The sequence below is a fragment of the Callithrix jacchus genome, chromosome 6 (assembly GCF_049354715.1).
Source record: "Callithrix jacchus isolate 240 chromosome 6, calJac240_pri, whole genome shotgun sequence".
NCBI lineage: Eukaryota > Metazoa > Chordata > Mammalia > Primates > Cebidae > Callithrix > Callithrix jacchus.
This window is the reverse complement of record NC_133507.1, coordinates 15,125,347-15,141,216: the sequence shown is the minus strand read 5'-3', so window position 1 is coordinate 15,141,216 and position 15,870 is coordinate 15,125,347. Positions and strand designations below refer to the sequence as shown.

Below are 15,870 nucleotides of genomic sequence, written 5' to 3'. Positions count from 1 at the left end.
TCTTCTGTGTGCTCAGCCAGCCTTCTCCCATCGTTCTTGCCACACCTGGCCCAATACCTCAGGCTCTCCCAGAGTGACCCCAGAGGGTTGGCTCCACCCCTTCCAGCCCCAGCATTGGGGAGAAAGGGTTGTGTTCAGCACAGCAGTGACCATCCTTTCACCTGGCTTCACACATGTACTAGGGTCCCATCTAGAAGAGCTATTCCCCGCAGCCCACTCCCACCTCACTCCACCTGTGTCCGCCCTGCTTCTCATCCTGACCTGACGCCCAGCACAGGTACCCTGGCCCAGCAGGCGGGGACCTTGTGGGGCTTCCAGTTGCACATGCACAGGGGCCTCTAGAAAATGCCTGCATGACTCCAGTTTCATTCCATTGCCTCATTACTGCCCCAGGGGCCTGGCCTCACCTTTTCTCCCGCACCATTCGGGCAATATGAGACCTTCTCAAAGAAAGAACAGGACGCCTGTCTTTTTCCTCAGGTTCTTAATTACGTTTTTAATGCTTTGCAAGGCTCTCTGGAACCCTGAAGAGACAGATGATCTGACTACAGTATATAAAAACTCTCCTTAGAGGTTTTTTTTTTAACTTCCAGGATCTCAAGGGTGTTCAGAACCTTTTCAGATAAATAATTCAGCCTTAGATGAGAAGCAGCCACCAGGCCTTTCCTGTGAAGTGGGGGCTGTGTTTCTCTCTCATCATTGTGGCCCCTGTGTCGGCTTCAAGCCGGGTACAAGGATGGCTGGACTGCGATAGCAGTGAGAAAAGAAAGGATCTTTTTCTCTGAGGAATGTGAGCCCCTTTTAGTTGTGAGGCCCAGAGAGGCAGTGAAATGTGACAGCAGTTACATTTCACTCCCCACCTTGACATAAGTAATCGCCTGCTCTGTGGACTCTAGGCCAGGAGCCATAAGTTAACCTAACAATGCCACAGCTCACACCCTATCATTCAGCAGCATATAGCCAATTACTAATTAGTGTTCCTTCAGTAAACCAGTACAATAAAAATTCCTAAAACCTGGAGCATCTCCTTTATTCTCCAGAACAATGTTTCCTGAGCAGCTGGCCTCAACTTCACCCAAATAAACTCTATGAATTTTGACTCAGTTTCTTTAGGTCAGTAGGAACGACAGTGGTGGCTGACTACACTTGCTGTTGGGACCTCACCTGAGGAGCTTCTGTAGGGCAGCTTTACAATATTCAAAGTTTGGCTTCAGTCGGGGTGTCCTCAGACCCCCCTGACATGGAGTGGTCCACATTCTGAGAACAACTGGGTATCTGCTATGAAACATGGTTTGGCTGAGTGGGGTGGCAATTGGCTTCTCCCCACAAGCCACCTTAGGCTGCCAGCAGAAGTGCTCCCTGGGGGAGGGGCTGCCCCTAGGTGGAGTGGATCCAGATGCTGGGGCCTCCTGATCATGACGTTTTCTGCTTTGCAGACTGATGAGGAGAAGCAGAAGAACTTGGCTGTAACATTACCGGTTTTTGATAGAAAAACCTGCAGCATCCCCAGTTGCCAAGTCTTTTTTATTGAATTTATCAAACCCATGTTTGATGCTTGGAATGGTAAGAAATCTTCCTTAAAATAGCGTATTTTCCTTTAACTGATAGGGAACTGCATCTGAAACAACAGGGTGCATTTGACTCCAGAATATTATTTGGGGTTTTGGCTTTCGAGAACGAGAGAAGTGAACCATCACTGAGGGCCCCTGAGGGTCGGATGTTCTTTCTTAACACTCCTGGCAGGCACAGGTGTCGTTACACCTGTTTTATAGATGAGGGGATTGAACTGGGGGCTCCACAGCTTGTAGTAGAGCAGCCAAGGTTCAAAAGCAATAGTGCTGGCTCCAGAATCCATGCTGTTTCTACACCAGTTCTTTGCCTTCCACTGTCCCCTACTTCTCCCAGCCTCACTCTACACAAGACCAGAAGGACTGGTCTGTCTCTGACCATGTCACCCTTTTTTAACTTCATGTGGGGCACAGGAGCCTGTCAAACCAGAAAACAGGATCCACTGATATTCCATGGGCATCTTCACTCTGAGGGCTGCAACCTGGGGGAGGGGCTACAGGGCTGATAAATGTCCAGATCCAGTCAGGAAATAAACCTGAGTCTCAAAGAGGCCGTAGAACTGCAGCATGTGGCTAGGGAGAAGGACTGAAGCAGTGGAGATAGCTTCAGCTTTGGGGGAAACTGCCAGCTCTGCAGCTCACGGCTTCTGAGACTGAAACCAGATGCCTGCGGCTCCAGGCTGCAGGTAGAAGGGGATGCTGGTGTATGTGAAGCACACACAAAGCGAGAGTGAGCACACAAGGGCCAGGCCATAAGGTGGGGGGCACACGACATTTTGCTTTCTGATACCGCAGGCCCAGAGGTGCTGGTTGAATGGCAGGTAAGCAGATTAGCCACCTTCTGTTGTATTGGCCAAAGTTACCAGCTCAGCTGGTGGCCATGGAGGAGGTGCTGGCATTGAGGACAGGGTCTTAACTTCAGTCAGCCATGTCTTGATGCTGTGTGTGTTTGCCCGGGTCTGTTTAGCCTCACAGAGATGCCTGCTCCTATCTGTCACTCTTTAAAAGGCTCTCAGCAGAAAGCTAAACCCATAAAGCGAGGTTGTAAAAGGATATCACATTCCCATCTTTCTCTCCAGCCTTTGTAGACCTGCCAAATTTAATTCGGCATCTGGAGCACAACCTACAGTATTGGAATGGACTGAAGTAAATGAAGCAGTGGGGCCTTTGACCAACCGAATAGTGGGAGACACCACCCAGAGCCCAGAAGCTTCGTTCTTTCTCTCATTTGAGGACAGCCAGCATTCTTGGTCCTTCAGTATCAGGCAGAACATCCCCCTGATCTGCATAGCCTGTGAAAGCACACAGGGACATCAAAACCTTCTCTGGCCACCATCCGATGCCATTACTGTCAAGCAAGACTTGGCCACCATAGCCTGGCCTGCTTCATGAGCTCTTCATAAAGGCATGTGAGAACCATGGATGGCATCGCTTCTGTTAAAAAACAAGGTCTGGAGTGCCCCTGCAAAGGGTATTGATGGATTTACTGCCAGTGACAGAGCATGTCCATTACAATCTGTTTCTGTCAGTATGTTCAGCACTTAGGAATGGCTAATGGCAATTGGATCTTCAGCAGCTTTTTCACATACAAGGTGCAGTCACTCACTTTGGAACACTACTGAGAGTGACTTCTCTTTTAAAATTGAGTAGCAGGGGGAAAAAGAAAATGGCATGGTAGAAGCAACTCAGGATTTCAGCTCTCAGTGAAGCCGCAGAGGGTGAGTCCAAGGCGCATTTCCAGATGGATTTTTGTGGCCCACAGAACGGGGAAGTTCCCAGGATAAGCTTCATAAGTGAAGGAAAAATAAAATCATTTGCAAACAAGCAAGTACTCACCACCAGGCCCGCTTTACAAGAGCTCCTGAAAGAGGCACTACACATAGAAAGGAACAACCAGTACCAGCCATTCCAAAAACATACCAAATGCTAAAGAGCATCAACAAAATGAAGAATCTGCTTCAACTAATGAGCAAAACAGCCAGCTAGCATCAAAATGGCAAAATCAAATTCACACATAACAACATTAATCCTAAATGTAAATGGGCTAAATGCACTGATCAAAAGACACAGACTGGCAAATTGGATAAAAAACCAAAACCCATTGGTGTGCTGTATCCAGAAAACCCATCTCACATGCAAGGATACACAAAGGCTCAAAATAAAGGGATGGAGGAAGATTTACCAAGCAAATGGAGAGCAAAAAAAAGCAGGAGTTGCAATTCTCATCTCTGATAAAATAGACTTTAAAGCAACAAAGATCAAAAGAGACAAAGAAAGTCATTACATAATGGTAAAACGATTGATACAACAAGAAGAGCTACCAATCCTAAATATATATGGACCCAATACAGGAGGACCCAGATATATAAGGCAAGTTCTTAATGACTTACAAAGAGACTTAGACTCCCACACAATAATAGTGGGAGACTTTAACACTCCACTGTCAATATTAGACAGATCAACCAGACAGAAAATGAACAAGGATATCCAGGGCTTGAACTCAGACCTGGAACAAGCAAACTTGATAGACATTTACAGAACTCTTCACCCCAAATCCACAGAATATACATTCTTCTCAGCACCACATCATGCCTACTCTAAAATTACCACATTATTGGAAGTAAAGCACTTCTCAGCAAATGCAAAACAACTGGCATAATAACAAACAGTCTCTCAGACCATAGTGCAATCAAGTTAGAACTCAGAATTCAGAAACTAACTCAGAACCGCACAGCTTCATGGAAACTGAACAACTGGTGCTTGAATGTTGACTGGATAAACAATGAAATGAAGGCAGAAATAAAGAAGTTCTTCGAAACCAATGAGAACGAAGACACAACATACCAGAATCTCTGGGACACATTTAAAGCAGTCTCCAGAGGAAAATATATAGCAATAAGTGCCCATATGATAAGAGTGGAGAGATCCAAAATTGACACCCTATCGTCAAAATTGAAAGAGCTAGAGGAGCAAGATCAAAAAAACTCAAAACCTAGCAGAAGACAAGAAATAACTAAGATCAGAGCAGAACTGAAGGAGATAGAGACACGAAAAACCCTTCAAAAAAAATCTGCAAATCCAAGAGCTGGTTTTTTGAAAAGATCCACAAAATAGACCACTCGCCAGATTGATAAAAAAGCAAAGCAAGAACAACCAAATCCAAGAGCTGGTTTTTTGAAAAGATCCACAAAATAGACCACTCGCCAGATTGATAAAAAAGCAAAGCAAGAACAACCAAATAGATGCAATAAAAAACGATAAAGGGGAAATCACCACAGATTCCACAGAAATTCAAACTATCATCAGAGAATATTACAAACAACTCTATGCACATAAACTAGTAAACCTCGAAGAAATGGATACATTCCTGGACACCTGTGTCCTCCAAAGCCTAAACCAGGAGGAAGCCGAAACTATGAATAGACCAATAACAAGGTCTGAAGTTGAGGCAGCAATTAAGAGCCTACCACACAAAAAAAGCTTAGGTCCAGATGGGTTCACAGCCGAATTCTACCAGACACAAAGAGGAGCTGGTACCATTCCTTCTGAAACTATTCCAAATAACCCAAAAAGAGGAAATCCTTCCCAAATCATTTTATGAGACCAACATCATCCTGATACCAAAACCCAGAAGAGACTCAACAAGAATAGAAAACTTCAGGCCACTATCCATGATGAACGTAGATGCAAAAATCTTCAATAAAATACTGGCAAGCCGAAATAATGAAATAAAAAATAAAATTGAGTAGCAAATGAAAAAATGAAACTTGAAGTTGATCATTAATATCAGTTATTAAAATGTTTTATTTATTTTCTATGAATTTATAAATACTTCAAAGCCAACTTCAAATACCATGACCAAATTTACGATTCACATTCATTATGAATTACTGGGTATACAGACTTATTTTCATAATGCAAATTAATATAAAATGACATCTTTACTGCACTATAGAAACATTTCTGTATGTTAAACTTTCTGATTGAGGCTAATTGGAAAAAGTTGGGGCTTAACCTAAGAGCTAAAGAAGGCTGCTTGTACTGTGGAGATCCCAGGGCTCTCAAACAGCTCGAGCCGCCTACTGAACTCCACAGGCAACTCCCCAGGGTCAAATTAGACTCTTCTTGGTTTGCAAAGAAAAATTTTTTCTAAAATTTTATAATTCAATTTCCAAAAGTTGACCCGATTATACACTGTTTCTGCAAAATATTTCTTGTAATAACAAAGAACAAAAATGGAATGCTTAATGAATTCACATTTTATAATAAACCTGTTTTTATCTGCTGTGGGAATCTTTGATTCCAGAAATTATAAAGAGGTTCTGTATCTTCACACTTTGAATAAGCATAATACCTCAAATAAATGACACTTGACATGTCAGCGTGTTTGTCATTTCATTTTAAATTCAATTTGTTTTTTCCCAGAAAAAAATGAAATTAAATCATTTCTTATTAAGAAATCATGTGTTACCTTTGTGGGGAGTTTTTGGTTTATAATACGTATAATATTTATTTTAAAAATAATAAAGACCAGGCACAGGGGCTTATGACTGTAATCCCAGCATTCTGTGACACTCTGAGGTGGGAGGATCTCTTGAGCCCAAGAGTTCAAGACCAGCCTAGGCAACATTAACAAGACCTCATCTCTACAAAAAAATGTAAATGCTAGCCAGGCATGGTGGCATGCAGCTGTGGTCTCAGCTACTCAGGGGCTCAGGTGGAAGGCCTGAGCCCAGGAGTTCAGTGCTGCAGTGAACCATGATCATGCCACTATACTCTAGCCTGGGCAGCAAAGCAAGACCCTGCCTCTAAATAGTAAAGAATATTCCCTACTTTACAGTGACTTTTTTAGTGTCACACAGGGCCAGATGAATATGTTGAAAAGTACTCAGAATTAATTTCAGTTCACCGCCTGGTACCTCACAATGAGTACTGAGAGATGAAAGGCACACTGCAGAGCTGACAGAGGGCTCTCAGAGATGGCTCTTGGGTACCAGGTACCCATTCAGAGGTCAGAACACTGGAGGGCTGACAGTTCAAGTTCTTCGGGGAGTCTCTCATTCCTATGTTAAGACATTTGACCTGAGATGGTAATTGTGGACTGAGCTGGGAAGACAGGTCTGTCCCCTCCATCAAGTGCAAAGAAAAAAGGGAATGAACCACATAAAGAATTCATCTTGAGGCAGAGATAGCAGTGCATGCAATATATGGAATTTGCATTACCAAGAGCTGGTAATAATTATCAAATAATCTGAAAGAGACTCTAAGATAAGTAGGCTTAACATGTTTAAAGAGATGAGAAGAAAAAAAGAAACTGAGGTAGCCGGGGATGGTGGCATGCGCCTGTAGTCCCAGCTACTCAGGAAACTGAGGTGGGAGGATCGCTTGAGCTCAGTAGTTTTGGGCTGTAGTGCACTATGCCAATCAGGTGTCCACACTAAGTTCAGCATCAGTATGGTGACCTCCTGGGAGTGGGAGACCACCAGGTTGCCTAAGGAGGAGTGAACTTGCCCAGGTCAGAAATGGAGCAGGTGAAAACTCCTATACAGATCAGTGCCTGTGACTAGCCACTGCACTCCAGCCTGGGCAACATGGTGAGACTTGGTCTCTTAAAAAAACAAAAAGGAAAACTAAGGTAAACCATGACAGCTTAATAATAGATTTGACAACCATATTAATAGACATTCTAGACAATGAAGAATATAGTCATTGAAATAGAAAACTTCAGTGTCTAGGTGTCACAGAACCAGATGTGACTAAAGAGGGAGTTTGTAAATTGGAAGACAGTGAAGGGACTCAAGTAGCATGGAGCACAGAGAGAAAAATGGAAAATGTAAAAGAAAAAATATTAGAGTAGAAGGAAATATTTCAAAATATGTCCAATTAGGAGATCCAGAAGCACCATCTAGAGGAGGGCAGAGTCCTCCAGGATTTGACAGACACAAGTTCACAGACGTAAAGGCACATTGAATTCTAAGCAGTAGACGTAAAACAAATCTACACAAGTGGCTTGCCATAGCCCTCCACTCTGTCACTCCCACCCCTACGCTGCATACCTTCACTGTCTTTGGTGTGTGAAAAGGCATTTCTGCTCCTTCTCACACTTTAACTTTTAGACATGGGGCTTTCACAGCCTAAAATGCCTTCTCCCTCTACTTTCTAGGCAACTTTTCCTAAATCTACTCATCCATGGAGATTCAGCTCAATGTCTAGCCTCTCTATAAAAATATCCCTGACTACTCCATTCCCCATTTAATTCCTATTATGCCCTTTTTATCTGATTGTTTCACTGGGACCTCATGTCATACGTGCATGCCATATTTCCTGAGTAGGTATAAATTTCAAGATCATATACCAACTTGTATGTGTTTTACGCCCTCCACTGAGACACATATGGAGTGTTCGATACATATTTACAGCATTAAATGATTTCAGGGGAAAATACGTGAACTTAAACAAGATCGCCTCCATCTTTATCTCAGTCTGAAAGTGGGGATTGAAAAATCCTAGCATGCAAAGCGTGTAGAATCTTTAAATAAAACAAAATCTCAATTTTTTCCCATTTTGTCTCTATGTTTCCCATCTGTTATTTTGATTCTTTTACTAACTTACTTTCTTTTTAGATACATACCACAGAAGAACTGGAAAAAAGTTATAGTTAGGGTTATCTCATGGAGATTTTGCTCACAGGTGCATCATATCCCAAGCTGTATGCTAACCAATTGTTTGGCTTGCAGCCAAACAAGATACTGGCTTCATGGGAGAATAAATAGGAATGGAATGAGCAGTTCTGGCCCAATAGTCACAAAGTTCAGCCATCACTGAGATCTCTGGGTACAGATTTGGGGCCCATGGTGGTAGAAGCAAAAAGAAAAAAAAAAGTTGGCTCTTAAACAGGCACTTATGGACCATCTGTGGGCAGGAACTCATGCTATATTTGAAATTAACATGCAGCCTCTACCCTTAACCATAGGACTTGACTGATTCACAACATGGTATCACCAATGCTGATTGAGGGAGTCCCCAAGAAACTATGTCCTTATATTCCCTGAAACGAGACTAGGCTTAACTTCTCTCATCAAAATATTCTCTCCCCTTGGTCCTTTCTTCTTCAGGGAAACTATCTCTGTGTTAGTCCATTTTGCATTGCTATAAAGGAAAACCTGACACTGAGTAATTTATAAAGAAAGATGGTTTATTTAGTTCATGGTTCTGCAGGCTGTACAAGCATGGCACCAGCTCTGGTAAGGCCTTAGGAAGCTTTTACTCATGGTGGAAGGCAAAAGGGGAGCAGGCATGTCACATGGGAAGCGAGAGATGCCAGGCTCTTTTAAACCACCGGCTCTCATGTGAATTAATAGAATGAGAACTCACTCATTACTATGGGGAGGGCACCAAGACAGTCGTGAGCAATCTGCCCCCATGACCCAAATACCTCTTACCAGGCCCTACCTCCAGCACTGGGGATCATATCTCAACTTGAGATTTGGAGGGGACAAATGACCAAACCATCTCAACCTCTAATTTTTCAGTCATGCAAATAACAAACAATTGCCAGTACCTAACATGAGCAATGCATAGCCACTGCAGCCCTGAGGAAGACAGACACATTCCTCGGCTTGCTAGAGCCTTCAGTGGGAGGTGGATCATAATCAAGTAGCCACACTGCTATAAGGTTACAAAGTATGACAGTGAGATGAAGGAAATGGAAAGGGAAAGGGGATGTGGCTTAATCCGGAGGGTTCCATGCTCCCCTCAGGAAGTGATATTTGAGCTGAGATCTGAAGAGCAGGTTAGAAGTTAGCCGACAGACAGGGGCTGGGAGAGAGAACACAGCCTTCTTATCTCAGAGATGTGCAGGACTCAGAGCAGAAAGGGAAGAGGCACATTAGACAAACTTAAAACAAAAAGCAAAGCTGAAAAATGAGGGAGAAAATGGATCCAGAAAAATTAGAACGCAGATGTCAGGCAGAGCTTTCTGGATCATGGAAAGAAAAGTTATCTCAAGCTTCAGAGGAATGGCCAGGCACTGAGCATTCTCTCAAATAATCCTCAGAGCATTATTCCCACCTCAGCCCCTTCAAAGAAAATCTTTAATAGCACAAGATTTGGCCCTGTCAACCACAGATAACTAGATGGTCAGCAACCAATAAAAATATCACTTGGGGGCATTTAAACTAAGAGACACAGAGGCTACAGGCAATTCATGATGAACACTTACAGAAGTTTCCATGAATAATGGTGGCTGGGGTCATGCAGAACATGTTGGACCTTGTGCAAAAAATGTGGTTTTAAATTGTTTGTCACTCTTCCTGTTGGAAAATCAAGTCTCTTTCCCCTCTCCTGGAAGCTGTCCCTGTGACTGCTTTGACATAGATGCACTGGGAGTGGTTACCCAGGACTTCTGCGCCCTAGACTTAAGGGAACTGGCAACTTCCACTTTTGCATATCTGTGAGCTCCCTTTTGGAAGCCAACTCCCTCACTGTGAGAAGCCCAAGCAACATGGAAAAAGACTACATGAAAGGGAACTGAGATGTTCCAGTTGGCATCCTAGCTGAATCCCCATTCAATAGCCACATCAACTGCTAACCATGTGAATGAGTCCTCTTGAGCATTCCAGCTCATTTGAACACCTAGAAAATGTCAGCCCCTGCCAACACCATGTGAAACAGAAGAACTGCCCAGCTGAGCCCAGTCACCCCACAGACTCATGAAAGGTACTAAATGGTGGTGGTTGTTTTAAACCAGTAAATTTCAGAGTGGTTTGTTGAAAGGCAAGAGATAACTACAGCAGAATATAGACAGAGCAGGGTTAGTAAGATAAGGAAAGAAAGAACAGACAGACAGAAAGAGACTCTGCATGATGGGGAGTATAAGCTTAATTCTGGACTTTGGCATTCTATTAATAGTTCCATGAGACCTGAATGAATGTCCCTTGGGAGCATGGACTTTGTTCCTGTCCCTGTACTTCATGAGACCCTAAGTTTCTAGACAATATAATGACCTTTAATATGACCAGTTTAAAGAGTTTCTGTTTACAAAGGCTTTCACTATAATATCCATGTATTATAGTTACCATTTTGGTCATGCCTTTGCAGTGGAATTCTGCAAAAATTCATGGCATCTATAACTGTAGTAATGATAAGGCAGTCTTTATCAATTAGCCACCTTATAACATCAAGATTGCTGACCCCGTAAGCTTTAGAGACTGGAATAATTAGAAAGAATAAGGCACAAGTATCTCTTATGATAGGTGTATCCAGATATGTTCTGCTAACAGGTGATTGTGAAGTATGGATGCTAATATACTCATTAATAATAGAAAAGGCAATCCAACATATTTCCAAGCAACCCATCATATTTCCATATTTTAGGTAATTCTATGATGATACAAAGTAATTGTGTAATGGAAAATTTAGTATAAGTGCATTCGAATCTGAGCAAAGCTGTGTAGTGACAGAAAGATACCAATGGGTCTATCTCCCTGTTTTGAGATGCTCCTGAATTAAAATCATGCGTTGTTCAGTATTTAGAACATCTGCTATAATATCTAGCAATATATTTTCCATTACATATCTAAAGATTCCCAAAGAAATTATTTTTGTTTTGTTTACTCTCCCCTACGATTTTTAGAGTATATTTTTACTAATATTTTTAGTGCTTATTATTTTAAGTGAGGATGCATATTAAGAATCAGATTACCATTCTATCCTATGGTCTGAAGTCCAGTCATTCCTCCAAAGGCCACCAACATTTCTCCCAAATTATATATCTCACTGAATCTTCAAGCCTTCCTTCATGCCATTCCTCCTCTTATCTTCCTAATATGTTCATTATCATCCTTCAAGACCCTGCTCAATGTCACTTGCTCTATGAAACATTTCTGTCATTCACTAACCTCTCTGCCTTTTCTTGACAGACTTACGTATATATATATATACACATATACATATATACATATCCTCATTTATATGTACATAAAATGCTCTATATACCTATAATACTGAAAAATATTTATCACAGTTACTTGTTTGGACTTCTATTTTCTCAACTACATTGTGATTTCCTTGAAAGCAGTGATCAAATATGATTCGTTATTGGGTTAATTGTACTTAAGCAAAGTGCCTGAATCACAAGACACCCTCTGTAAAATACATACAGAATGGGTGCTTTCTGTTCCTGGTGCCTTACTCTAAGCAGCCTGAAATGCCTTTCATACCAGCATTAAAAAAAAGAGAGAGAGAAGAAAATTATAACCCATTAAAGGGATGAGAAACATAAGGAATTAAGAGGAAAATACTTATCTAAAATTACCACACATGAGAGAAATCTCTGACATTTTCAGATGGATAGATCCATTTCACCCTTCTGTTTCTCTGAATTATAAATTATTCCATTTTATAGAGTTAAATACATTATAATTAACTGCATACGTGGTCACAATAAAGCAGAATTTCCCGTTTTCAGTTCACTACCTAAACAGAGCTACCCACAGAACAGGGATAAAAACAGATTACCAATTACAACCTAAGGTACCCCACCAAAAAACATCTACTTTAATAAGTAACCTTTCTTTGTTAATGGATCCTATATGCTGAGCATCCTTAGGGCTCAAGTACAATTTATGCCTCATTATCTTATATCTTCATAACATCTCTAGCTGTTTCATTTCATCTGATTCTGTCTAGAGAGCAAATGCTTCAAAGATGTTGTCTCAGTCAGGGTCCCAGCAGGAAACAGATGGAACACTCAAACGGGGCAACTGAGGGAGTTTAATAAGGGGTTACTTATCAGATGTGGGCAGGGATTAGGGAAACCTTGGAGGGAATGTGAGGTATCCTAGACCTGAATGAGAAAGAGAACAGAGCTACAGAAACCAAGAAAAGTATTAGAACAATAAGAGAGATCTTCCTGGCAGACTCTAGCTTCCAGGAGAGGAACAGATGTTGGCAAGGAGAGACCTGGGGGTCCCTTAGCAACTGACCTCACAGTTCTCCTCCCTCCAATCTCCTCTAGAAACTCCCACTGCCTGAAGCCATTCTAAAGCCAGAGAATAAGGAAGCCCACCAATGTTGCAATTAATGGCCAGCCTTAGGAGGACAGGCTGGAGAAAATGGAGAATGACTCTCAAGGGACATCCAACACAAATGGGATCAGTATAAATTCAATATTTATATATTTATAAATATTTATATATATTTATACTTGCTTTTCTCAGTTCTAGCCTTCCCATATGAAAGCAGTAAGCATGCAATGGAAAGAAGAGGAAAGAGCAAAGACAAGGTGTTTGTTATATTGCAATCACACTGTGTATAGAATGTGCACTTAAATCCAATTCCAATTCTTTCTGAGTGAGTACATGCAGAAGTTGCCAGTGATCTGCCGATTCCTCCACATTCCCACTGACTCAGTTACTAACCACACTGAAGAAGCCTTCCTCTAGGAACTGAAACACTCTTGACTAGTAGATTTTTCAGTTACAAGGAGTAGGGCTTCCAGGAAAAGTCCCCATGCAGTGACACAGGAGCTGGTAAATAAATAGCCCAGCTCCTTTCCTGTGGGACAACTTGGAAGCATATTCTACCCAGTACCCAAAAGGGCCCCAGCAGAGAGGAGCCTCAGTTGCCCACAGTGAAATCTGCTTATCAGCACACACTGTACTGGCTGCCTTTCCTTCCTTATCTCATTTCCTCCACTCCTCTGCTGGTGCTTTCCAGAACCACCTCCCAAGTGAGCTGCTTGCACTCTAATCCTTGACTCAAACCAACTTTGCAAGAAGCCAACATAAGAGAGTGCAAAAGTAATAACCCACACTTCTGAAAGTAGACTCATCATACAGCATGAGAGTACTGTGTGTGCTGTGTGTGTGTGTGTGTGTGTGTGTGTGTGTTTATGTGTATAACAAAAGCTGCCTACAGTTTTTACTCTGTACTAAAGTAAAAATGTACTGACCTTGGGGTAAAAAAGTTTTGACTTCTAGTCCCCAGTTTGGCTTCAGACTAGCTCTATGAAGCCTCCCCAGGCCTCAGTTTTCTCATCTGTCAAATGAACTTAGATAAGATGAGCTCTAAGTTTCTTGTCCAACTTGAAACCTTGCTAAAAATTTAAGCAGTAAAAGGGACATAAAGTATGTGACCCAATAGTAGGACTGAGACACAACTCCATTCTTCAGAAGATTTTCTTAGACATAGGTAATTTAGGAAAAGCAAAGAGCACTTCTCTGTACAAAAAAAAAAGAACTTTTAGAAAATAAGGATTTAACCTATTAACCAAATGGCCATTAGATATTATTTTTAATCACATTTTCTAGGTTTGCCAGCATAAATATAACTAATCATTTTTAAACTCATAAACCTAGTATAAATATCTATTGACAACGCTTTTAATCCATTACAGACATACCTATAAAAAATCGAGGCGAGGAAATTAGAAAAATCAAGCCTGGAAATTTCTTTAAATTAATACCCTCAAGAAACAAAGTCCTAATTTGTAGTTCTGGTTCTGCTATAACTTCGTATGTCTCCGTGGGAAAATCATTTCACTACCTCATTCCCCACACCCAGCACAGCGCTTCCAAGAGAGGCAGACCTAGGATATTTCACAAACAATGATCAACTGATGGATTAAAGAATTACCCTGAGCCTTCGTTGTTTTGGGTGTTGTTTTTTTTTTAACCTTTGTTTGGGGGTTAGTTTGTTTTTTCAGTGTTAATAAGGTACACTTGACAAATAAAATTATATGATCATTAAAGTTAAATTGCATATTTGGCTCTAGTGAGGTACACTTGACAAATAAAAACGTGTGTGTGTGTGTGTGTGTGTGTGTGTGTGTGTATACACACACATGCATTGTGAAGAATTTGGAAGGATTGCTCTATCTATATCATTTTGGCCATTTCTTCCTACCCTAACATTTGCTCTTGAAATGAAACAATATAGTAATCTAAAATTCTACAGATTAAATTATATATATATATTTATTTATTTGTGTGTGTGTGTGTGTGTGTGTTTTGGGTTTTTTTTTTTGAGACAGAGTTTTGCTGTTGGCATCCAGGTTGGAGTTCAATGGCATGATCTTGGCTCACTGCCACCTCTGCCTCCCAGGTTCAAGCGATTCTCAATTCTTCTGCCTCAGCCTCCTGAGTAACTGGGATTACAGATGCCCACCACTAGGTCTGGCTAATCTTTGTATTTTTAGTAGAGACAGAGTTTTGCCACATTAGCCAGGGTGGTCTTGAACTCCTGACCTCAGGTGATCCACCCACCTCAGCCTCCCAAAGTATTGGGATAATAGGTGTGAGCCACAGCACCTGGCCTTAAATGACTATATTTTCTTGCCTTGAAAGCTATTATCTTCTGCCAAAAGCAGCCATTCTACAGCAGTGCTTACCTACTTGATGGCAAAAGTCAACAGATTTCAATTTTTTTTTCATAAACTGATTCTTTAAAAATAATTGGTGCTTGACATAGAGTGTAATGGAATGAATTAAACTACTATTTCTAACTTTCCTATTTAAAGTAAGGCTAAAATTTATTCCAACCACCAAACGGGGAAGACGACTAGAATAAATTAGACAGTTCTTTCACTTTTCTTCCTAACTAGCACATTCATAACAAGTATACCATTGGTTATGAAACAAAAAACACATAAAAGTAACAATTAGCCTCTGAGAAGGACTATATGGGATCGTGGGGGATGTTCCTACTTTTTCTCTTAGACAAACAGACTGTGTGTATTGGAAACAGGGGAGGCAGAATAGGAACCAAAAGGAAAGTTCTAATTTTGTGTCTTTCTGGGCACACTATCTAAAAAATGGCTTCCTTCCAACTTCCACCAACATAAAGGCTGATCAGCTGCTTCTGGATGATATTTCATCTGAGTTTCAGGGCCAAGAGGGAGGATAGAAGGAAATGAGGTTATACAATGTCATTTACCAAAAAGTTACATATTAATTAAGTTAATTTAATGCAATTATAAATTTGAATGAAGTTAGAAGTATTAATTTATTACTTATGCCAAAATTATAAAATTAAGTAATAGTAAATTACGAAGAAGGAAAACAGTAAATTACTGTGGAAATGTTAGCAGGAAGATCTATAATCTAATTGTCTGCATAAGTGGTCCTTAAAGTTTTTGGGGGCATAACAGAAATGCATAGAAAACTTAAAATTTCTAAAACTCTGAAAGATTAATTATACCAACATTTCTTGGGGCTGAACACCAACAATGGTATTTTTTGAGGAGCCCAGATGATAGTGATGTGCAGGCAAAATTCAGAACAACTGGTCTATATTACGCTAA

The 15,870-nt window shown here is 41.1% G+C and overlaps 1 protein-coding gene and 1 long non-coding RNA gene across 6 annotated transcripts in view; one reads left to right on the top strand and one right to left on the bottom strand.

Moving 5' to 3' along the window:
• Nucleotides 1-5,949, top strand: part of LOC100413318 (high affinity cAMP-specific and IBMX-insensitive 3',5'-cyclic phosphodiesterase 8A) — a 119,637-nt gene extending 113,688 nt beyond the window's left edge. For all 5 annotated transcript variants that reach the window (XM_078329051.1, XM_078329050.1, XM_078329048.1 and 2 more), the window contains 2 exons: nt 1,437-1,563; nt 2,648-5,949. In XM_078329051.1, coding sequence (XP_078185177.1) covers nt 1,437-1,563; nt 2,648-2,718 — 198 coding nt within the window. In that variant the 3' untranslated portion in view covers nt 2,719-5,949. The remainder of the gene's footprint in view (nt 1-1,436; nt 1,564-2,647) is intronic.
• LOC103793618 (uncharacterized) overlaps nt 1-15,870 on the bottom strand; it is a 53,994-nt gene that overhangs the window by 1,430 nt on the left and 36,694 nt on the right. The window lies entirely within an intron of this gene.